The following is a 25748-nucleotide window of genomic DNA, read 5'->3' as shown; positions in this document are numbered from 1 at the left end:
AGTCAAACAACGCAGTGAAATGAATTATAAAACAACATGCCAACAAAAATGGGCGAAAAAAAAAAGACCAGAGAAGAGTGAAGACCAACTCCCTGCCATTTAAGTGCCTCATGCCACACACAGTTGCAAGTAGGAGAACGTTAGCCTAAAGCCTTCGTCTCTGGTCTGGCACGGCTCTTCTCATCTCCATGCCTGGGCTGGCCTGCCTGGCACATGAAATTTTTATTTTATTTAAATGTAATTATCTGCTTGAACACAAAAAAATGCTCATCACGATGAGCGGCAGTGGCAGCAGCAACAACAACAACAAGGATAACAACAACAACAATAAAGTAAAACATCCAACACACACGAAAAAATCCATTAAAATTGTGCAGGAAATATAATCAAAAAAAGGAAAAAAAAAATAAAGTAAAAATTTATATAAAAAACAAGAAAGCAAAGCTAACTTCGGGCGGAGCCGAAGTTTATATACCCTTGCAGCTATAACCGGATATATATCGCAAACATCGGATATAGTTGGCCGATCCTTATGATTACATCATAATAAAACCAATTAATTACAATAAAGAATCTAAAAAAAAGTCCCAAGCTTCTATCTTCAAAAATTCGAAAGTTGATATTTCTACCAAATACCATTTCCGATCGTTCAGTTATATGTCAGCTATAAGATATAGTCAACCGATCGTTATGAAATTTGGTAGATCGGATTGACTGACCAAAAATAGAATGTGTACCAAGTGCCAGCTTTCTATCTTCAAAAACACGAATGTTGGGTCATTTCCGATCGTTCAGTTATATGGCAGCTATAGGATATAGTCGGCCGATCCTAATGAAATTTTGTAGGTCGGATTAACTGGCCAAAAATATAATCTGTACCAAGTTCCAGCTTTCTATCTTCAAAAACACGAAAGTTGGGTCATTTCCGATCGTTCAGTTATATGGCAGCTATAAGATATAGTCGGCCGATCCTTATGAAATTTGGCATGTCGTATTATTTTGCCAAAAATAGCTCTCATGTCAAATTTGAACTCTCTAACTCTAAAAACACCAAAGTTATACCATTTCCGATCAATCAGTTATATAGCAGCTATAGGATATAGTCGGCCGATCCCGGCCGTTCCGACTTATATACTGCGTGCAAAGGAAAGAAGGGTGTGTGCAAAGTTTCAAGACGATAGCTTTAAAACTGAGAGACTAGTTTGCGTAGAAACAGACAGACGGACAGACGGACAGACGGACAGACGGACAGACGGACAGACGGACAGACGGACATGCTCATATCAACTCAGGAGGTGATCCTGATCAAGAATATATATACTTTATAGGGTCGGAGATGTCTCCTTCACTGCGTTGCACACTTTTGGACAAAATTATAATACCCTCTGCAAGGGTATAATAAAAAACAAAAAAAAAAAACATGAAGCCTGCACAAAAAAATACACACACACATATATGTAGAGGAAAAATCGCCAGGACATGCACACACAGAAAAAAAAGGCCAAAAAAAGGAACAGACACATGCAGGCAGGGAAAGTAGGAAAAACAAAAAAAAAAAACGAAAAAAAAAACAAAAAGTTTCATCATCAGCTCCCTCCCGCTCTCAATAAATTTATCCAAAAAATACGAAAAGGTGCAATCCCACACACACACATACAACCCAAAAAAAAAAGGACCTCTCTGGCCAAACGGCGGGCGTGGCCTTTTTGTGCTCATTTGTGCCACGCACTTTGGGGCAACTGCAACTGCAACTGCAACAGAAAACTGGAAAGTGGAAAGTGCAATTGCAATGCGCGCAGTCGCCTGCCTCCTCTATGCCTGGCGCGATCAGGACGAAAAGGACGAAACAGGACGAGCTTGATTATGCACATGCCACCAATGACGTGTTGCCTTTTCGATTTATTTTTCGACAGTCCCCCCTTCTGCCCAGCCCAAAACACACAACAGCCTATATACTATAGCCTATACCTCCCCACATACGCACAACTATGTACTACTCTGTGTGTGCGTGTGTGTGTGTGCGTGTGAGGTCCTTTTTTTTTGCGTCCTCGTTCTCGTTTACTTTTTTTGGCGGCCGAAAAAATGTTCAAAAATAAAATGAAAATGCGCCCGCATTACGTGCGACACCCGCACAATCCCACACATACCTACACTGCCTACATTGCCCATTGCCCAGTGCCACCCACGGGGAAAGGACATGGACGAGGTCCTGGACAGTGAGCAGGACCTGAACCAGAACCACAACAACACAGCAGGCACATCGGACCGGAAATTCATCGAAATCTTTAATGCCAAAATAAAAAAATTGGGGTTGCAGCGGCAATTTTAACCCTCGTTCTGGTTTAATCATAGTTCCTATGATGAGATGAAGGTTTTAAATTTTTAATTTAATTAATTTTCATAAAGAGGGGAGTTTTTTTTTTTAATTAAAAAATACTTAAGCCTAAAAAAAATTATTTAAAAGAAAAGAAACTAAAATAAAGTAAAGGCATATAAGCTTAGCTTAGTTCTCTAAAAACTCTCTATTTTTTTTTAGATTCTTATACTTAATTCTTATCTTAATTATACTTTAAAAATTAAACTAATTATCTTTTTCCTAATTATAATTATTAATTACGCTCTTAACCTTTAAATAACTTAATTTTTTTCAAGACTTTTTAAACCTTTAAGCTTTTAAATCCTTAAGAAACACAAATCAATTAAAAAATATTCAACAAGCACTTCTAATAAGTGTCCCAAAATAGCTGCAAGGATTTAGTGAAAACTTTTTCCAAGATTTAGGACACTGGGGGTTCATACTGGGGAAGGATCTCCCTCCCTTTTCTCCAATCCCCCCCTCCCTCCACTTTCTCAATAAAATTCAATCTAAAAAGGGATTTTGTTTTTAATTACAAAAAATGTGGAAAGCGAAGCGTAGTTGTCCTTGGGGCAGGATTCCATTTGGGGTTTTTGGCCGCTTGTTTGTGGCAAGTGCCTAGTGGCAAGTCTGTTTGGTGCCATAATTAAAATCATGTTAGATGCTTGTGCTTTGTTGTAGCTCTCTCGCTGTTGCAAGTTGCTGTTGCAACATGCAACAAGCTTGTGTGTGACAGGCGGCGGCAGCTCAAAGCGACAAATACGTTGCATTTCAAATTCGGACGAAGGATGTTCGTCCTGAATTATTGTTGCAACAGCCTGCATCTGTTTTATTAAAAATATATATATATAAAAATATATATATAACTTTGATAAAGGACATTCCCCCTCCCTGCCTCTGAGTGTCTTTGATTTTTGTCTTTCATCTTTCGTATCCTGCAGCTTCCAAGGATGATTAAAAAACAAATCCTTTTTTTTTATTTGAAAAGGATAGTTTTTTTCAACTTTTGGATGAAAAGTACAGTTGCCTCTTTGGGTTCTTTGTGTTTTTCTGAGTTTTTAGGCATTTTCCAACCCTATTTTGTCCTTTATTTTTATCCTTTTTTTTTGGCAATAAAAACTTTTGCATTAAAATTCCAAACAATCGCCGCTAGTCACCTTATCTAAAACGACACACGTGGGCGGGGGGCAAATACAATGACCAGAGGTCTAAGGGGGTGCTGTGGGGGAGGGGGCCGGGGCAGGTTGCAATCACAAACACTGGGGTGTCCAGGTGGCAACCCTTTTAATTTTTCTCCGCTTTTTTTTCGGTGGAAGGTATGGGGGAAGTCCTTTATTTTTGTTTGTATTTAATGTGCGCATTTCACACATGTCCACGAATTGCGGTGGTTATCCTGCCACTGCCACTGCCTCTGCTGCAGTCGCAGTCTCAGTCGCTGCTAGCGTCAGCGTCAGTATTTTGGAGTGGACCAACTTTTATCGATTTGGTAGTAATAAGGTGGGGTGGGGATGTGGCAACCGCGTCAAATGTTTTGCGTTTTTTTTTTTTAGGAGGGGGGAGGAGGGCTAAAAAGCTAAAGGGGTCTACTAGGAAAAAAAGAAGAAAAAAAAAGTAGAAGCCCAAGTGATTAATTCAACATGCGAAAAATATTCATATGTGCCGCGTGTGTGGCAGGAAGGTGGCAAGGAAGTCCTGCCAGTCATGTAATGAGCCCAAAAAATTATCCAAAAAAAAAAAGGGTCAAGCTACAAGGAGTCAAGGGGGGTGTGTGGGGAGGCAGTGAAAAATGATGCCAAAAAAGGATTCAAAACCATTTTTACACAAAAACACATACATACACCCACCAAAGCTACTTTCTAATTAAGCGTGCTTAGTTGTCCCGGGAAACGCGAAAAAGGGTGGGAGAAAGGGGGGGTCTAGCGGTCAGCCAAGCCAAACATGTCAGTGCCAGAACCCCTTTGGGTTTGATGATAATGATGATAACCACCCACACCACCAAACGACCCCCCAAAAACCCAAAACATACACAGCCACCCAACCACCCAACCACCCAACCACCCATCCACCCGCACTCTCTTATGTCTAAAATATCTAAATCGCCATCCGCGTTTATCTCTCATTCTATATGTACATATATGCGGGGCTGCACTGTATATACTGTACATACTATTATGTTAGAAGTATGACTGTACTTTGAGGACTTTGGCGAGTTTGAGGAACTAGGGGATCCGCAGCCGACAAAAAAAGGGTGCGAACCCTTTTTTGTGTGTGTGCTGAAATACAAAAAAAAAAAAAAAAACAAAAAGACAAAAGTTTCTAATGAATATACCCCAAAAAAAACAAAAAAAAATTAAAAAGGACCACTAATACATGGACATGACAAGGGGTTAAACAAGGAGGGGGGTTATAGCCATAGAGCCCCCTCATTAGACATAAAAAACATAAACGTTGTTTGCTCACGTTATGTATGTATGTGTATATGCGAATATGAATATGCAAATAGAGAAGCTGCAACCCTAAAACCCCACCGGGCGCACTGCCCCCCTTCCCCCCTCTCTATTTGCCACCCCCTTTTGGATCTGCTCTATGTCCTTCTATTTCGAGAATTTCGTAGAAAGAAACCCCTAACGACACAACTGCAATTGCTTGCATCCCTTAAAGGCATTCACTCGTCATATTTGCCCCCCAAACCTAACACCTTTCCCCCCTCCCTCCCCATGCACCTCTGAGGTTGCAACCACGTCCCCCTTTTTTTTGAAAAATATATATGTATATATATCTCCGCAATTGGTGTAGTTCAAGTGCAACTCACCATCACCATCACCCATCCAAAAGGCGACACATGTACAAGTGTTCAGCGACAGGATGGGCCAGAAGCCAGGACAATTACTACAGAAAAGCATAGAAAAAGGATGCTAAAAAAAAAGGACTAAGCCTCCATGGTAGAAGAAGACCAAGTTTTAGAAGAAGGAGCAGCAAGGACACAAAAGCCAAAGGCCGAGACAAAAGACAAAAAACTCACCCGGCTCACTTCATTTCACTTTTTAATGCCTGCACGCCCGCAATCTGAGACAAGTTTGTTTGCGATTGCCACGCCCCCAGCCCCCTGCCTCCTGCCCCTCATAACCCCTCCCAGCCCCTTCAGCCAACTTCAATAGCATCTCAAACTTTTTCGTCTCGTTTTTGTTGCATTGACAAATAAGTCGTGTGCACCACGACTCGGCTGCAGCTTGACCCACACTACCCCTGACTAAGTTGCCACCCCCGGGGGCACAAGCAGCCCAGCCACCGCCCCCTGCTGCCAGTCACGCCAGTCCTGCCGCACATCCTTCTACGGCATTCATTAGCCTGTCTTGCAGCCAGATATGCAAATTACTTAGGAATATGACTTTTATTTTCTTGTCTCACATTTTATTTTCCATTTTTTAGTGAAAGGAGTCTTTTAGTTTGGGGGTTTGTACTCCCAATTCCATTTAAGTGGTGGAGGTTTTATTAAAAAGTGATTAGGGATTAAAAATGTAGACAAACTCCAGTGTTTCGATCAATAATCGGATGAGATATGGCCAAGATATAGCTTTCCCAGTGGGCCATATCCCACAATCCCCATTTTTCAAGGGGTCTCCCCAGGAAAATGATGAAAAAAATCGGAAAAATATTTTGTTGTCGGATTTTGATGCAGAATGACGGCAAATCGATCCACAAATCGTTTAAGGTATACCTCGCAAGGATCGGATAAGAATTGGCCAAGATATAGCCTTCCCAGGGTGCTATAAGCCAAAATCCCCATTTTTCAAGGGGTCTCCCCAGGAAAATTATGAAAAAATTGAAAAAATATTTTGTTGTTGGATTTTGATGCAGAATGATGGCAAATCAATCCACAAATCGTTTAAGGTATTCCTCGCAAGGATCAGATGAGAATTGACCAAGTTATAGCCTTCCCAAGGGGCTACATGCCAAAATCCCCATTTTTCAAGGGTCTGCCCAGGAAAATTATAAAAAAATCGAAAAAATATTTTGTTGTTGGATTTTGATGCAGAATGATGGCAAATCAACCCACAAATCGTTTAAGGTACTCCCCGCAAGGATCGGGTGAGAATTGACCAAGGTATAGCCTTTCCAGGGGGCTATAAGCCAAAATCCCCATTTTTCAAGGGGTCTCCCCAGGAAAATTATGAAAAAAATCGAAAAAATATTTTGTTGTTGGATTTTGATGCAGAATGATGGAAAATTGATCCACAAATCGTTTAAGGTACTCCTCGCAAGGATCGGATGAGAATTGGCCAAGTTATAGCCTTTCCAGGGGGGGCTATATGCCAAAATCCCCATTTTTCAATGGGTGAATGGGCCCAAGAAAATGATGAAAAATCGGTCCACAAATCGTTTAAGATATGCCTTGGAAGAATCGGTACAATACTGACTAAGATATAGACATAGTTGGTAGCCCCCGAGGTATGAGCCCCAATGGGTTCTGGGGGGAATTTCATATTCAACGGATTTCAAAGACATCAATTGAGAGGTGTGACTTTGGCATGTGCACACCCCCGTTGCAGTTGCCCCCACCCCGCCCGCGGCAACCCCTGGAAAGCGTCACAAGTGGTATTGCAATTAAATGGCAGACAGTCCCCCTTTAAAAAAAAAAAAACAAGTGTGGACCGAGGGGATCTTCTAATCCGGCTGCCCAATTTGCCAGCTTTTGGCGTTGGGAAAAGTGAAAATTTTCCACACACACATGCAAAACGGAGGGCGAGAGGCAAGGGGAAGGGGTAGCTGGTGGTGGAGTGGTGTGTGAAGGGGGTGTTAGGGCTGCTTAGGCGTTGCAGTTTGTGTTCCTGTTCTTGTTTTTGCAAAATGGGGTTAAATTGCACAGAAATTACGCGTCACGTATGCCTCATACTCCATGCCCCCATTGGCATGAAACCCCTTCACTAACACTCCCCCTTACCCCTACCCCTACCTCTACCCCTACAACTTCATCTTCTTCTTCACACTGAGAGAAAACCAGACGCTTTTGTTTTCGGGAGCACTTAACACGACATCGTCGACGCTGACGACATGCACTTGAGTTTTTAGAACAAAAGGGTTAGGTCTCTGCTGCATCCTTTTTTTTCGTCCTTTTCGTCCTGGCTTGTTTGGAAGAGGGGTTGGGGGGGTTGCACAGTTAGATGCACTAGACAGGCACGAGACAAAAACGTAAACGAAAGCGAGACGACTTTTCTAACCCTTTTCAGGTTTTCAGATTTCCACAACTCAGTATTCAGATTCAGGATTCAGATTTTCAGAATTCAGATTTCCACCCTCATTGGTAGGACAGAGGTAGGCAGGATGCATTAGAGCTGGGATGTCATGTTGACATAGTTGCACCACCACGGGAAGTAGCAGCGGCAACATCCCCCTCAGGTGGTACACAAAAGCACAAGGGGGCATGCAGCAAGCCAGCCAGGCAGCCAGCAAGTCAGGCAGCAAGGCACATTGCAACGAAAGTGAAACACAACGATGGTGTACGGTGTGTATGGTGGTGGCTCCTGTGTCGTCTGTGTCCTGCGGGGCAACTTCAACTTGGAGATGGAGCTACCACTGCTCCTGCCACTGCTACTCCTGATGCCTGAGTGCACTTTCCTGCACTATTCAGAAAAGTGGAAAAAGGGGGCATTCTGAGTGGGCTGAAGGACGTACGCGAGGCGACACGTCGTCTGCAAAATAGGGTGGCACTCGCAAACCTGGCAATGGGGATGCAAAAGATGGCGATGTACTCGAGTACGAGTGCCACTACCACTGCCACTGTCACTGCCACTGCCACTGCCAATGCCGTTGAAAGGATACCTAGCCTGGGACAAGGTGAGGTGGCAAGAACAGCCTCAAGAAGAAAATTCAAAAGGAAAAGCTGAAAGGAAAAGTGAAAGCCAGGGCCAGACCAGAACTTCCACCAATACCCATAAAAAGCAATGAAATTTCGCTTAGGCTGGCTCACGGTTGCGTTTTTTTGGCTTTTATGTGGTCTCCCAGAGGTTAGCTTGGGTCCAGGACACTACAGGACATAGAAGGACACTGGCAGAAAAGCAAGAAGGCCAGAAACTCACAGCTCTAATTTTTAAAAGATTTCAAGAATTAGGTCTTTATAGTCTGAAACCTTTTAATACTAACTTAGAATATCTTTATCCTTAAGGTCCTCTATTTTTTTGTTCAGTGATTAGATTGGTCCTTGGCCAGAAGAAGAATGAACTTGAAATAACAGCCAGGACGTAACGCACTAATGTCCTTTCGGGCCGCGATATTGCCAAAGGAAAATAAAAAGTTTCCCGTTTGGCTACCCAGCTCCTTGCACATCCTTGGGCCTCATGTGCGCGGCGACAAAGTTTTTATTCCTTTGTTTAGAAAATAAGCATAAATGCGCACGTGTCCTGTATTCGCTTTGCTTTAGTGCACGAGTGCCAGGATTAAGTTGGGGGGGTAAGGACGACTGCGTTGCCGTTAAATTTTAATGCGCCCATATCGATATGCGTGCATGTCCTGCGCCATCGGCATCTATAAAAGCCCTCCTCCTCTACATCCACCCCACCACCACCTCCACCTCCGGCCCTGGACGCATTTCTAATATCCGATAGCTGCGCAGTCGCGATAACGACTGGATCTGAGGTTAGTTGCCAATTGCCACTTGCCACAGGCGGTGGCAGCTGCACTTGCCCCCAAGGGGCCTCCATGAATATCCCATGAGCTCACGCTATCCTGCCAATCCAGTGGCACAACACCCCCACAGTCACTGTCTCTTTGCATAAACTCTTAGGGTCGCGGATTCTAATCAATTTCTTTGGAAATACTTTTCCAAAAATCTATATTTTTGAGACATCCTATTGATTTGTTTTTAATGCAATTTTAATTTTGAATTAATGTAAGGGCAAATTTTATAAATAATATATATGAATACAATAGTTTTGATTCTTTATTTTATATTTTCAGATCTATTACTACTTTTTCAAGAAATCCTAAAGCCAATATTATGAATAATAATACCAATTTTTGGAATGTTTCCAACAAACATCATTGAAAAGAAACATAATTCTGTAAGTTCTTGCTATTAAATTTGATTATTTTTTTGTAATTTTTATATAATTTACAATTGGGTTTTAATTTTGAAAAACACCGTATCGGAATATCCTGTGGAATTTGAGTGTTATTTGATTTTTTCAGGAGAATGCAAAGATTTAGGAGAAGGTTCTTAGAAAAAGAAACTATCTATTGAATAGAAAAGAACTACAAAAACCTTCTTCAACTCAAATAGCTTATGGGTTATAAAGATTAGAAAACCGATTTACAAAAACTAGAAGCTGATAGATAGATATAATTCTGAAAATTTGATCAATGTTATGGTTTTTATGGTTAAAATTAGAGTATTAATAAAGTTTTAGTTTTTAATAAAGTTTGAGTTTTTAATGAAGTTTTTATAGCTTTTGTTTTCTTTTATTAATAGTTTCATATTTCTTATATCTCTTCTAGAGATGTCTATCTTTTCGAGTTCCTAAAGTTCTTAGAGGCCTTAGAGTTCTTTTAGACTCTTAGAAGACTCCATCTTTTAAAAGTTCTTATTACTTTTATTTTATTATATTTTATATATATTTCATTTCTTTTACTTAAAATATAAGTCCTCTAAACCAAGTAATACTAATTCTACCCCAGGGACTTCCAATTTAATTAATTTTAATTAAGTTTCTATATATATCAATAATATCAATAGCTTATAAGTTTATCTAACAAGCTTTACCCTTCTTTTACAGAGTCCTTGCTAGCCTTTTAAGCTTTTCAATTCAAAGTTCTAAGGACCCTTAAGCTTTTATCCTATTTTGGACACCAACTGTTCTCTTAAATGTCCTGGCTAAGCTTTAAAGGCTTTTCCTTAAAAGTTTATTCTTCTATGCTTTCATCCTTTTTGTCATCCCACAAGGTCCTTGAAAGTCTCTTAAAACTTAAAAGCTCTGAAGTTTAGATTAAGTTTGGAAGGGCTTTCACTTTCAATGAGAGTCCTAGCTAAGTTTTAGCTTTTGAGTTCTTAACTTTTGGCTTTTATTTAGGAAGCTTTCTGTAAACTTGTATCCTGTTGGTGATCCAAAATGGTTTCCTAGTACTAGTTCTTGTTAAGAGTTAAAGAAAAAGGATTTAAAACTAAATATTTTCTTAGTTTTTGTGTTAGAAACTTATGCTTTTTATATTTTTATATTTTCCATATTTTTTATCCATTACTTTTCCGTTACTTTTATTAAATATTCAAACATTAAAATTCAAATCAAGAAATATATGTTAGAATTATAACATCCTCTCCCATATAAACTCAAAATCAATTCAACTAACTGATTTAAAATCCTCAAAAACTTTTTGTTGAAACAAAAAAAAAAACCCAAAAAGTATTGTCACATGTTGTCATAGTTTTTCTTTGTTTTTTGTTATTTTTTTGGAAAATCCTTTCCAGAGCAATGTCGCGTCTAATTTTCGTTTTAAATACATAGTTTTGACAACCGCCTGGCGAAAGTTTGGATGCATTTCGCCCAACGGGTTGACCAACAGCTCTAAATAATGCATAAATGCAATTTACAAGTTGAATTGTTTGTGGTCTAGTTTTTATTATTTGTCCGTGTTGGCCCAGAGCCCCCTTTGGCCGCACAGTGGCGTCCGACAGGCTGCTGGATATACGAGTTGGTCCGCCAGGTTATTGATTGCCAGTTACCATTTATGAGCCACCTGGACTACAATTTGTCTGGTCCTCGGTCTGGGCCTGGTCCTGGTCCTGGGCCTGGGACATTCCATTCCAATCCATTTAGTAAAGTTTTTGGCTTCAACAACTCCACTCGTACTCTAATTTTTGTGTCAAAACTTTTTGGACCAAAAAATATATATATTTGAATTTGATTGGCGGAAAATAGAAAGATTTATTGAAAGGTAATTTTTTTTTTTTCAAAAAATGGCAAATTTATTGATACGAAAAAAAATTCATTTTACATAAACATTTTTGTTTGCTTAAAACCTAAGAACATTTCGACACAATTTTGCTTATAAACTGAGAATACGACAGGTTATAGGATCGGAAGGATGGGAAAAAAGTATTTTTTGAAAAAGTTGGAAAGAAATAGAAGAAAGTAGAATAGAAATCTAAAGGAAAATCTATTTAGATTCCTCCCCATCATTTTCCTCTTGTGGTGAACCGTTGAAAATATAATTATCCTTTCCGGCAATACCAGTACCGCCAGAATCACCCAGCCAGGGATAGACATTGGGGCATTCCCGGCAGGTCTCCATGTATCGGGTATCCGTAACATTTTGTTCGGGAATCTTGAAGGGCAGGGCACACGTCTGCCAAATGTTGCAAGGCTTGGGGGCAACGGCAACGCTTTTGTCGCATTTCCATGCTTCGATCTTGCTAACATCGCGGAGTTCCTTGGGATCGGTCATGTACTGCAACATTTGGGTGACAGTAAGGATGTAGACGTCGGGTCTGTAAAAAAACAAAAACCGAATTAAATTTTTATAATTTTTGGGGGAGGAATATTATTATGGGACTTGTAGGACTCAAGTCAAGACAACTACTTTATGGCATTCTTGTGCTACGCATTTTCAAGCATCTCATCCAAACAAACACATACACCTTGGCTCTTCCATTTTCCAATTTCCTCAGGCTTCTTGCGCCATTCCCCCTGCCATGCCCCATTTTTACCAGCCAGGACCTCTGCCTTCCGCCTTCAGTTGTGAGCCTGGTTGGCAAAAGCAACGCAATGTTGAAAGTCATTCACACTAATTAAAAACTTCGTACAATTGTGCGAGAAATAGTTTTGCAGCTGCTACCGTTCCACTCCCCCCCTTCACCCGAAAAACCCACTCCTTTTTCCTGAGTCCTGCCCCATGCCTTATGCCCCTGTGTATTTTTGCTGAATTTTTCCCCATGCGGGTCAGATCTTTATAGTTTTTAACTCCTATTTTAAACAAATGCCCCAAGGAGGTGTGTGTGTAAAGTCATTTTGTTTGAAATTAAGTTGGAATTTCTTTCCACTTCAGTTTCCCAAAAAAAAAAGACACAAAAAAATGGCAACATTTCAAAGTTGAAAAAAAAATTAAACCTATTTTTTTTTTGTTAAATTTATTATGAGAAACTTTTCTAAGAAATGATCTAGATTCTTTTGAAGAATAAGAAAAAAAACAACTTGACCTCGGCCAATTTATTTTCCTCACGACTTGTTTTGTTGGCCCGAAGGCTCAAGTCCTGAATAGAGCTTTTATCCTTTGGCAATCCTACATTTATCAGGTTTCCACCACCACCCACACACATACTTTAAGGATATAAGCTCATATCTACCTTCATACCGATGACAAAGAGCGATTCTATCAGCATAACTTCATTAAGCAATCACTTTCCCTCTCTTTCTTCCCAACTAGTGTCGTCTCTTGCTGGCAACGACTTATGTTGTATTTTCTGTGTTCTAACATGGGGCTTTTTTTTTTTTTTTTTTTTTTAGTTAGCCACGACCCCTAATGCCTCTGGTACTGTTTTTGGTTCTTTGTTTTCGCTTTGGGTCTGGCATCTCTTTCTTTGGCTTATATACCCGTCCTTTTTCGTTCGCCCGCTACTTATCTTGACCCTCGACCTGGGCCTGCACTGATATTTTTCAAAATGAAACTTTAACAAAATTAAACTTTTCTCATTAAAACGTGCGATTTTTTTTCCCCTTCTTATCCTTATCCATGATGTGGCTACTGCAGCTACTATCGAAAAGGATACTCTAACAAAGGGTATTACTATTCTTAAAATTTTGGATAATTATTTATATTTTAAGGTATAATTAGTAGCCTTTTTTTTTTATCTATATCATAGTCTTCTTTATGTAAGTTATGGAAAGTGTATTAAATAATCGGCCTAACTCGGAAGTTACTTTAATTTTTTTAACGCTGACCGCAGCGTCCCCATTGTGTGTGTGGGACCTATTGGGCTATATAGGGGGGCTCTGAGATTCCTCTGAGAGTTGTGCATATGCCAGTGTGGGGGTTAAGTACACTAATAAAAATAATTTTAAATAAATAAGAGCACAAAAATTCCCTAACGATATTTATCGATAATTTTGATAAATAATATTTCTTTCCAAAAAAAAAGATTACTTCTTTTGAATATTTTCTTCAAGTGCATCCTGCATGGCCTTGCCAGGATATGAGAGGGTCAAAGGGCAAACGAGAAACGGTAAAAGTGGACTGCTCAACCTGTCGATGGACAACATGTGCCGTTACTGCTTTTACATGCAAGCCATTTTTATAGGAATTGCCAATTTTTCTGGTGCTCCTGCTCCTGCTGATGCTGCTCCTTCCTGACTTACTCCATTTCTCCGCTTTCTCTGCTTTCTCCTCCAAGCTCTGACTCTGTTTCAGTTTCTGTCTTTTTTTTCATTTCATTTCCCTAGCTCTCGCTCATCTCACTTGGCTTTTTTTAATTGAATATAAAACTTGCCAGCGGCAATCGGAAGTGCATTGCAGGAAACACCAGCTGCCCATGTGAGTTCGAGGGGGGGATATAGTTCAACAGAGCAAAAAAAAAAAAACCCCAAAAAGTTGGCATGCAATTATAAAAACATAAAAAAATATGGATAATCCCTAAAGTAAACAATTAATGATAGAAAATATTAAACTTTTTCAATGTAACAAAAAATGTTGACTACTTACGAGGGCCAGAGAAAAAAAAAATACTAAAAAAAAATAATACTCACAATTCGAGAGCCCAGTCAAGGAACTTGTGGAGACCATTTTCCAGGGGCTTGGTCTGGAACCAGTTGGTATGGAAGGGCATCATGTAGGGTGCTTTGTTTTGTTCGTAGTACCGCGAAAAGTCCTCTTGCAGCCATTGCAGGACCTCCTCCTCATCCAGATTATGGAGAACGCACTGATCCAGGTAGGGGCAATGACCGCCCTCATAGCCTTCCACATAGTGGGTGTTCAAGGGCACCTCCCATACGCCGGGGAAGGTGCGTGAGGGGCAGGTGCCGCTCTTGCACTCGTGCGAGATCTTATAGTCGAGGGTGTAGGGCCAGACGGGAACAGCAACTGGGGGCACGGTGATGGAGCTGTCGTAGATATAGCCAAAGTCCTCAAGGACCTGTCAAGGGGAATGGATTAAGATTTAAATTAAGTGATTTAGAGGTTATAATTCGCAACTGGTTTAGGCAGCCTAATATCATATTAATGCCCCTTTTAAATCCCAACAACGTTGACTTTAATTAGCCAACAGACCAAAAGGATTAAGAGCCTAATCGTGCAACAGATGCCACCAAACTTATCTTCATTATCCCATCAGGACAACATAGCACACAACTCGCTATTGATGGCTCGTCCTTGTCACACACACACACAAACACACACACATTGAGTCTATTATCTGCATAAAAAGATTTCCTTTAGATATGATTTTAAATGCATGAATGTGCCAACGACTCGGATCATGAATCGTTGTGGAGGGGTGATGATAGAGGTTATATTATGGGGCTTCTGAGCCGTTATGTATGTATTGTGACATTGATGTCATGTCATGTCATGTCAAGCTGAAAACTTTCACCCCAGACATGTGTGTGTGGCTATGGTTAGGTGGCCACCAAAATCTGATTTCAATTTCAAGTCAAAGTGACTTTAATTCGCTATCCTTTTGCGCGTAAAAATTTCATAGCATACAACTCAGCGCCTATATTGGCGCCCAACTATAAATATCACTCTTTTCATTGAATTTCACCGTTTCTTGTTGACATTTCAATACTACAGATACTCTCTCTCACCCACCTCTATAAAAATAAAAAAATGGAGGGGAAATCAAATATATACATATATGTACCTCTGGTTCTGATTTCAAGAAATCGCAATCGCAATCGGCAATTGCCTGTCAATTGATGTTCTCATTGTTTGCAATTCTTTTGTTGCAACATCCCCCCCTCCCCCCTATAGTACCCCATCGAACAGGTGCAACACCCATTTCGTTGACAAACAGACTCACCTTGTATTGGGTGTTGCGGCCGGGCTTGAGGAATGGAGCTCGCATACCAACCACATCGTTGACGGACACATTGGCAAAGTGTCGCAAAATTTCACGCATGCCAATCATCTCACCCACCCACTCCTCGTATCCTTTGTCCTGCAGTCCCTGTTGCTGTGAGATGCTCTCGGTGGCGATTTCATGTCCAGCATATCCCAGGTGTTGAATCTGCTGATAGTTGCTGTAAATGGATATTTTTATTAAAAAAAAATTAAAAAATTTGTTAAAATTATTTGTTTGTTTTCTACAAAACTTCTCTTCATAACTTTACTTTATTGAAAAAGTCGGCAAACACATGGCAATGTTATGCTTGAAAGTTTCCAAACTAATTGACGAAATACATCTGGTTTGTGCCAATTAGAGAAAATATATATGAAACTAAACCAAAAGTGGATGGCAAAAAACTAGAAACTACTACATATATCTTATGAAAACCCCAAATTAGCTAAAGGGGGTCTTTCGAAGCCAAAAGAATAATTTATAGTTTTTTAGCCAAAGAACAAATAGTTAAGAGAAGCTATGAGAAATAAAAAACAATGTTGTATAAATAAAAAATGGTAACAAAATTATAAATTTTTCCTTTGTGTTTCGCTCGCTTTTCACATTTCTGGTAAATCGTTTTTATGGAAAAAACTACAGAAACAATAAGCAAGAATGTTGCCGACTATGAATGGATGTACGAATGAATGTATATATATATACATATACATATTTATTAAAAAACCCCCCAGCCCTCTCCACATCATTCTTTTCATATGTATATATGTATGTGTAAAAATATTTTCCAATGAAATTACACCCTAAAGTCAAACTTTCTACCCAGTTTCCAGCCCCGTGGACCTCTCTGCCCATTAAGAAACGATAACGATGAAAACTCGTTTTTTTTTCATTTGTTTGTTTGTTGTTGTTACGAATATTATTGTTCTACCATACACTGGAAATAAATGTGTATTTAACTTAATAGATTTTTCTTAAAAGCTGCTATTAAAGGGCCTTGGAGAATAAAGAGAAAAATATGCCCCAAAGTAGTTAAAAATATTTCTTGTAAAGTCGGTAATAAATTAAAAAAATAAATATATAAATTATTACATATACTAGATAATTAATCTCTTTTAATTTTCCAGCTTTATGCATTTTATGGGCACGCCCACTTTCCACCTATGCCGCCCACTCAAATGCAATGCATTTGAGTCTTCTGGCAGCTACTGCTTTTCCAAACAAAAGCGCACGGGTACACAACTATCTGACATCGTCAAAAAGTTCAAGCAAAAATGTGGAAATGTGAAAAGTTGTTAAAACCCAGGGCCTTGCTATATATGATAGTGTGAGTGTGCGTAGGATGCATCCTAGATATGTGTGTGTGTGTGTGAGAAAATTTATTGCTCGACAATTCAATTGTTAGACAAACAGCTGGACGAAGAGTTGAAAGCATTAGAGCGGAAAGGATCTGGCCAGGAAACCTGATGAAAAAACATAACTTTACTAAGAGCAAAGCTTTCTAGAATTAGATATGCCATACCAGGTACTTCTAGCCGTTTTTCTAGAGCTTCGGAAGCTTTTCATTTGAGTTTAAAGAAGAATAAAGCTTTTATGAAGCTTCAAGGCCAGCTTCGTATGCTATACTCGATACTCTTTATATTTAAAAGAAGAAAAACTGTAACAAAAACATTAAAGATTCAAGAAATTGAAATCCCCAAAGTTTTCTAAAAATTGTTGTATAATAGCCGGTACTTTTGGCAGTTTTTGGAAAGGCTTTTGTAGCTTTTCATTTAAAGTTCAAGGAAAAAGAGTTTACAGAAAGCATTAGGAGAAACAAGTATGTATACGATACCCGGTACTCTACGCCGCTTTTTGATAAAATTTAAAAACTTTTCACACTTACTAAAGGTATAAAACCCAAAACCTTTACAATTTCTATTTAAAAACTATAGTTACACCCCTACCTTGACAATTAAAACATTTCAAGTTCAAGAAAGCCAAGACTTGAGCCTCAAACGTGTCCTTCTCAATTTCTCTAGATGATAGGCTCGTATGACAGCATATGAGAAGTGGCTAACAAACAAAACAAAGCAACAGAAATACAAACACAAACGACAAACGACAAAAAAAAATGTGGGGGGTTTTTTGGACCAAAAAGGACTAAGGACGAAGGACACTGGATGAGCGAGAGGTAGATGACAAATGTCAGCAGCAATTAACAGAACCAACGAGCCAAGGCAAAAATAGGCAAATGACGCTACAAAGAAGCCAGTGACACAACAACACATATACATCCAACCCATATGTACATACATCTCAGAAAAGGGGCCAAGAAATAGGCGGTCATTGGAGGCGTTGTTTGGCCAAAGGCCAAAGGCCAAGAGTCTGTGGTGGAAGTGCGTCACACTGTCACATTTGATGAATTTCCCTTTGCCCTTGTCGCGAGTGGCTGATGCAACTGGCACTCTTCACTTGGCCATTATTTATGCCACACCGCCCTCCTGCCTTAAAAATAAATTGGGTTTCTAGTCACTACTACTATACTATATAGTTTATATAAACTAAGACTTTCTAAAATTCTTTTGGGGATTAGGCGAGTATCTAAAATAGTTTTTAAAGGATTTTCTTTCTATTAAATTGTCCTCAAAATGGGGAAGCTGACATTTTCCTTTAACGCCTTATTGCTACAGATATGTATATGTATCTGTGAGTGGTCTGGCTTCTGGTTCGAATGTTGCGGTTGCTAACAAGTTCAATTTGCATTTAAAAGGTAGAAACACATGTAATCTCGACGATAAGAAATTGTAAGATTACACAGATACACAAACACACACACACTAAGGGGTCCCTTGTGTCCAAAGGTCCTTGGGAAAAATGTTAGAAGTGACGCAGGAAGAAATTTTTAAATGAATCACAAAAATTAATTAAAATAATAGAAGAAAATTAATTTACAGAATTTTCTTTCTCTTTAAAGTCTTAAATATTTATATTTTTAAGCATTAAACTAACATTTCCTTTCATGATATCCTGGCAAAATTGTCCCAAATACTCACTTACACGCACTCGTTTTCCATATATTTTTCTTCAATTTGTGACCGTCTACCACTCGAGAGAGTCGAGAAATTTCTTTTAATGTCCTTTTAAAAGCCAAATCTACAGGTTCTCTGCCAGTGGCCTTCTGGTCCAGGACACACATCCTTGTAGGTGGAAAATTTTTCATAGCAATGAGCGTTTGTTTTTTTTTTCTCTTTTTTTTTGTGTTTTTATCTACACTGTTCAACACTGGAAACTAACTTCATTTGCATGGCCAGTGTTAGTGTATGAGTGTGTGCCTAACGAGCTAGCCTGACTTTGGAGAAGGCATAAAAACAAAAAACCTCTCCCCTTTTTGGACAGGATTTCAATAAAGCTTTTCGACAGCTTCACATTCTTGGGGAGAAAATTGCAGAGGCAAGACGAAAAGAAAACAGGGTTTTAAATGAAGCCGAAACACAGATACACTTTAGAGTTAAAATAGAAGACAGAAGGACAAAGGTTTTAGGTCTCTGACGGGTCTTAAGACAACAAAGTATTATGAGTTAAGAGGTAGATGGCTTACTTTGTTTCACATTTAATTTTATATTTCATTTTCAACAAACCTTGTTCTAACCCTAACTCATAGGGCATCAAACACACAGGTTATGCGAAAAGAAAAAAAAATTTTCCAACAATTTGCAAGATGAAGAAAAAGGCACTAGAATGCAGTAGACTGTTCACATGGAAACATTTTGACTGCGTTTCTGACTTGTTGTCTCTCTATTCCTCTTGGCCAGCATGATCAGGGCTGTTATCAACACCAGTTAAGCAGTTAACAGATGGAAAGTCAAGTTAAGAAAAGAAGGGCTACGTAGAGAGAAGCAAAATATTTGAAAGAAGAAATTCTTTTGGGTTTTTTTTTTTATACCCTTGCAGAGGGTATTATAATTTTGGTCAAAAGTGTGCAACGCAGTGAAGGAGACATCTCTGACCCTATAAAGTATATATATTCTTGATCAGGATCACCTCCTGAGTTGATATGAGCATGTCCGTCTGTCCGTCTGTCCGTCTGTCTGTCCGTCTGTCTGTTTCTACGCAAACTAGTCTCTCAGTTTTAAAGCTATCGTCTTGAAACTTTGCACACACCCTTCTTTCCTTTGCACGCAGTATATAAGTCGGAACGGCCCGGATCGGCCGACTATATCCTATAGCTGCCATATAACTGATTGATCGGAAATGGTATAACTTTGGTGTTTTTAGAGTTAGAGAGTTCAAATTTGACATGAGAGCTATTTTTGGCAAAATAATACGACATGCCAAATTTCGTAAGGATCGGCCGACTATATCCTATAGCTTCCATATAACTGAACGATCGGAAATGACCCAACTTTCGTGTTTTTGAAGATAGAAAGCTGGAACTTGGTACAGATAATATATATTTGGTCAGTTGATCCGACCTACCAAATTTCATTAGGATCGGCCGACTATATCCTATAGCTGCCATATAACTGAACGATCGGAAATGGTACTTGGTAGAAATATCAACTTTCGTATTTTTAAAGATAGAAGTTTGGGATTTTTTTTAGATTTTGTATTGTAAAATATTGGATTATATATTCCTATTCCCATAAGGATCGGCCAACTATATCCGATGTTTGCGATATATATCCGGTTTTAACTGCAAGGGTATATAAACTTCGGCTCCGCCCGAAGTTAGCTTTCCTTTCTTGTTTGGATTTAAAGTTAATACGTGTCCTGGAGGGAAAAAAGTATACAGAATGGCAATGCACACCTGCGAATGCATGGAAGAAGGGCTGTTAAAGTGTCATTGGGTTGTTGTCATAGTCATTGTCAACGTTGTCGTTATCTTTATTTTCACATCAACGACATTGTCATCATCATCATCATCATCATTGTTTCTCGGCATATCCTTGCCATACCGGAGCTGTCCATTTGGCCATTTTGTGGTCAAAAGTTGGTTACTTATTTATGGATAAGGATTTGGTCAAAAGAACCACAAGTACTTGAAATAATTTATAAAAATTTCGAGTTTTGGAAAATTTTTTGTGAAAAAAAAAATTTCTAGAGATGGGCAAGTAGCTTCTCTTCGAGTCAGTGTCAGTCTTTGGTCCTAAAATTCAAATCTCATCATCATTGTCGACCAAAAGCTACATACGTATACGGTTGGCAACAAACAACAATGCACAGCAAAATAGCAAAAACAACACAAGCTCGGCCATCATCAACAATTTGCAATTGGGAAAACACAGGACAACAGGAACACCCATACTACAGAGTATCCCATAATACTGGCACACATGTAACAGACACATTGCAAACACAGACACTCCCGCACACACACACACACACATACATACAGATACCTACTAGATGCCAAGATACACAGATACAAAGATAGAGAGAAGCCATTAGCCGGCGCGCAGCATCTACATATTAACGTTACGGATATTTTCCCAACCAAATTGCAAACACGGATGGGAGAAAATGTTGCACAGCTCACTGATCTAAACCAATTGCCAAAGGACCCAAAGGATAGCACATTGAAAGAATGGGTTAAAGTCTGTTCAGGGACTGGACTAACCAGAAAGATCTACCAAGTCTTTAAAAAAACTGCAAACTTTTTGAAAAAAACCTTCTAGCATTTCCACATTGCGTATACGCCTGGTAGGACGGATGAGAGACAACGCGAGAAAGTGTCGCGGACAGTTGAGAAAAATTAAAGTGAAATTTGCATTTATAAAAGTCCAACCGTCTCGGTTGTGTGTTGTTGCCATTTTGATGGCAACTTGAAAGTTGCGAAACCCCGCGCCAGACAGCTGCTCAAAAGTTGTTCAGGTCATTTAGAAAGTTTAAAGCTAAAGATGCCGTCGTCTTGTTGGTCATGTTATTGCTGTTTTTGTTGTTGTTATTGTTGTTTGGGGCACAACGGGGCCAGCCACGTCAACATTAGCATCAACATCAGGCGCCACCGCGAGTCGCCACCTACTATGCCGCTAGGCATAGAAATTATATCCAACAGATGGGCCAACTCAAGGTATACAACTTGCCACAAAAAAGTGAGAGTCCCTACACAGTGGTTGTGGGTTTTTAAAAATAAAAAAATTAATAATAAATAAATTTAAAAACATAAAATATTCAACAAAAATATTTATAAATTTAATATAATATATTTATATTTAAATGGTCTTTACTTCTTCTACTATTACTACGTAGTTTTATTTTCAAGCCCCACTGTCTTTTTTAAAGTTCTGTGACCATATTGTGCTTTTGTGGGCGTTGTCTAAGTAGGCGTGGCATCTTGGCTGGCTGGTTAGCCGCTCCATGTTATTAATATTAAGTCGCTGAAACGGGCCAGGAATGAAAATGAAAACTGAAGCTTTCTCAGCCCGCACTCTTCAAACAAAATAGGTTGGTTTTTCATTCCAAAAGCGAGAAAAAGGACTTCAAAGCGGTTTTTGGGGGAATATTTGGTATAAAATAAGGAATAATAATTACTTGAATATCTATTAATAATAGGTGACTATAAGGTTTTCTAGATAAAATAGGAATAAGTTCCGGATATCATTACCAGCTTAAAAAGGCTTTTATTTAAATAAGTGCAAGTGTCAGTGTCCTTCTAGCAGGCTTATCCTTTTATTGATTTCATTACAAATGCCACTTAACCAATACATATATGTGGCAAGTCCTGCCATCCGGATTAGTCCTTTGACAGTATTAATAATGCAACAAGAACAAGGATATGCCCTCCTTGACTATAATCCCCAATGCAGTTAATGGATTTCGATGCCATTGAGATTAAAATGCCTCTAATTAAAGGAGTCTATCCTTCAAAGATAGGGGCTATTTTTAAGCTTATAAGAACTATTTTTTTCAGTGTATTGTATAATAGAACCATTCTAGTATTGTTAACAAGGAAAATTAAAACGTAAATGTTTGAAAATTAGATTTTGGCCCCCAAGTTGCTTTTGTTTAGTTGACTCTGGACTTCTTTTTTTTTTTTGGTTTTTTTATTCTTCCTCTCACACACCATATCCTTTGTGCTGTCTGTGCGTGTGTGTGTGTGCAGTGAGGTGTTGCCTAGTTTTCGGCTTGTTAGTTAGTTAAAAGTTTTTGCGTGCAATTAAAATGCTGCGCAAAAAGTTTCCTTCAACATTGTTCTTAATTTTTTTCCCCTGGTTTTTGCAGTTTGCCAAAGCCAAATACAAATGAACAAGTATTGTCTCAGCTTCCTATACCTACATATATATACTATATGTATATGTAATAGTGTCTGTATATGTATGCGTAAGTCCTGTTAGCCTGCAGTGGTAAAAGTGTGCAAGTCCTGTGGCAATTGTCTGATTGTTTTCTTAGCCGCAGCAGAAGGAGCAGCATTGAATGGCAAGAAAGTTCGTTATCAGTGACATTTTGGCGTATAAATAGCAAACAGCTCGCAGTCACTCCCTAACTGTCTGCAAACGCTAAGCCAGTTGGCTTACACTGAAGAAAATTAAAGGGTTTTGCTTCATTTTGGTTGATGGAAGTCAGAAATGGGGGTTATAATAGAAGCTTTTGTTACAGCGACTCGGGTTTTAATATTTTTGGAATATTTAATAGCCGGTGCTTCTTCAAAAAAATATAATAATTATATTTAGTACCGGGTGTTATTATTTTGTATATTATTGACTTTATTGTCCAACAAAATCAGAAATAAGAGAAGCCATAGATTCCTTTTTTGGGTTTTAATCAGCTTAAATTTCTAAACTATATGATATCCGGTACTTCTTCTCAAGAAGAACCAATAATATCCCTAAATACAAAGCAGTTTAATGTTTTTCTTTTAGAAAAATATGTTTTTTTTAAATAAAAATTAACAAAAACAAAGCATAGAGTCCCTGTTTATGATCCTCCCTTTTTAAGCTTAATTTTTTCTTTTATATGATATCCGGTACTTCTCTCTGAAGAAAGACAGACATGCGTCTAAGTGCAATGTTCTTTGAAAAATGTACAATCCTTCTATTACCCATATACCTAATCATTTTATTAAGACCCCTTTTAAACCCCATTATTTTTTTCAAGTGTATCCCCTCAGTTAGAGTTAGCAGTTAACAGTTCCCAGTTGCCGTGGCGAACGTGCTGGCAATGACAATTGAAATGAATATTCTAAGCAGCTGGGCCACCATCCGTAGTACTAGTACCTACTCCTGAACTTCAAGGAGTCCACTTTGAGGACCGGAGATTTTAAGAATTGAAGCCCGAATCTTGGCATTGTGTTTGTATTTATCCAATTAGCCAAAATTCCATCACAACAATGCCATCAAATGGGAAGTAAATCAAATATATATATAGACTTTCAATCCAGTTTATTTATATAAATTGTAGAAAAAGATAAAGAATGTTTGCACTGGTGACTTTAATTTGCAGAAAATAAAATTCGACATGCGAGTGTCACTCTCACTCGTTTTCTCATTCGCTGTTCCACTCGAAATTAAATCAATTGCTGACCGCAAACCACACAGACAGACACACCCAAAAAAAAAAAAAAACAAAAATGGAGAAATATGATTCATATGTGTAAGTAAGTGTGAGTGTGTGGGCAAAAAGGATCCGCAGAATACTGGATGACAGAGAGTACACATTTTTCTCTACCATTTCTGATTCTGATTCAGATTCTCGTTTTTTTCTTTTTTTTTCTTTTTGTTTTTTTTTTGTATTTTTCTGCCATCGTCGGAAAACTGACAAAACTAATTGCCTCAGCGGCCGTAAACAAAAAGGGAATATTCGCTGCATACTTTGCGGCAAGTGGCAGTCAGAAAACGTCATAGTCGAAAGGCAAAAAAAAACTAGGGAGGGGTTGGAAGAAAAAGGCAAATTGAAAATAAAAATCTTAACAAAATAAGCTAAAAGCTGCCGAGTTGCAGAGCGCATTAAATCATTTCCGCACCGCGAAGCAGGCAGATTCAGTTCTTGTTCCACTGCGGTAATGTGCAACTTGCAACTTGCAACAATTTGCACCGCAAGAAAATCATATGTAAATCCAACAACAAAATCTTAAGCTCAAAACTTAAATCTTCACCCCTTAAATTAATTTTTAATAAAAAGAAAATATAATAAAATAAATGTTGCAAGGACATCTAGGAAGGATATCCTTTTGTAGTTGGCACAGTTTACCACTATTTATGGCCTGTCGTTGAAATAAGAAGATGAAAAGTGCATCTCAACTTCTCTTCTGGAAGTACCAGAAAAATGATTCGCCAGGAGCACGAGCAGCAGGAGGATACAAAATAAAAAAATAAAAAGGATATAAGAAAGTATGGGAATATATGTGTATATGTGTAGTACACTCTCTCAGTCCGATTAGCGCATTCATGTGTGTGCATGTGTAACATATTCAGGCAATTACTGCCATTCAGCGCATTTCAATTCAACTTCAAAAACTGCCCTCTTCCTCCCATATCCCTATCCCTCTGGGCATTCCTTTTTGGCATCTCTTGTTGTGTGTGTATGTCTGTGTGTGTTGTGGTGAAAGTAGAAAAAAAAGCTTTTAAACTCAACTCAAGATTTTTGCTGTTCACGCTTGGCTCGCAAATTTTTTGACTGTTGCTGCTTATTTAGTTTTGCTGACTCCCTAGTGTCTCAACCACCGAAAATCTGTGGACGATGGCAAAATGTTAAGGATAATGGTAGTTAAAAGGGTTAAGGATTTTAAAGGGCAACCTATGGATATCCTTGACTTAGGAAATTTTTTTTTAGAATTATTTTTAGACACTTATGCTTCGATAATCTCTTAAGGCTATAGCTTTAAAGTTTTTATTAGAAACATGTTTCAAAAATATGACCGGACAAAAGCCCACACTTAAAAGTGTTGGAAAAGACTTAAAACAGTGTTAAAAAGTTGAAATAATTATTATAAATAGTAACAGATACCCGGTACTTGCAAGGCTGTTTTTTTAAATATTTTTCCTAAAACTTTCTTCTTATAGTAAACGTTACAAACATTTCTAAAAAATATTAACGAATACACAGACAAAAGTAAAAGGTTTTAGATCTAAAATAGTTTTATAAAACGTTTAATAGACCTTAAAAAAGTGTTGGAAAATATAATTAATAACAAAATTTCCTAATATATGGGATTTACACTATTTTAAAGCAAAAGAAGCAACTAAAAGTAAAACATCTAGATAGATTTTTTAAATTTTTGCTAACTGCTTCCTTTTAATTATAAACTTCCTAAAAAATTCCCATTAAAATCTAACAAATTTCCTGACAAATTTTCGTTTTATTCCGGCCCATTGTAAATGGTATTCTCATAATTTTTGGGAATGCACGCTGACTGGCTAGGTCTCTGCCTCTTGCCTT

At 38.5% G+C, this 25748-nt stretch overlaps 2 protein-coding genes across 2 annotated transcripts in view; one reads left to right on the top strand and one right to left on the bottom strand.

The window, feature by feature from the left end:
- Positions 1 to 9382: 9382 nt before the first annotated feature.
- The window catches only part of LOC108121141 (chaoptin), a 212176-nt gene continuing 195810 nt past the window's right edge, over positions 9383 to 25748 (top strand). The window contains exon 1 of the mRNA XM_070280653.1: positions 9383 to 9414. The gene's annotated coding sequence lies outside the window, so the exon portion shown is untranslated. The remainder of the gene's footprint in view (positions 9415 to 25748) is intronic.
- The window catches only part of Cda4 (chitin deacetylase Cda4), a 31951-nt gene continuing 17630 nt past the window's right edge, over positions 11428 to 25748 (bottom strand). The window contains exons 6-8 of the mRNA XM_017235086.3: positions 15357 to 15576; positions 14086 to 14471; positions 11428 to 11834 (exon numbers count right to left, since the gene is read on the bottom strand). Of these exons, the coding sequence (XP_017090575.2) occupies positions 11504 to 11834; positions 14086 to 14471; positions 15357 to 15576 (937 nt within the window). The 3' untranslated portion in view covers positions 11428 to 11503. The remainder of the gene's footprint in view (positions 11835 to 14085; positions 14472 to 15356; positions 15577 to 25748) is intronic.

This window comes from Drosophila bipectinata, chromosome XL (genome assembly GCF_030179905.1).
Source record: "Drosophila bipectinata strain 14024-0381.07 chromosome XL, DbipHiC1v2, whole genome shotgun sequence".
NCBI lineage: Eukaryota > Metazoa > Arthropoda > Insecta > Diptera > Drosophilidae > Drosophila > Drosophila bipectinata.
Note: the sequence above shows the minus strand (reverse complement) of the source record. Positions and strands in the feature narration are given on the sequence as shown.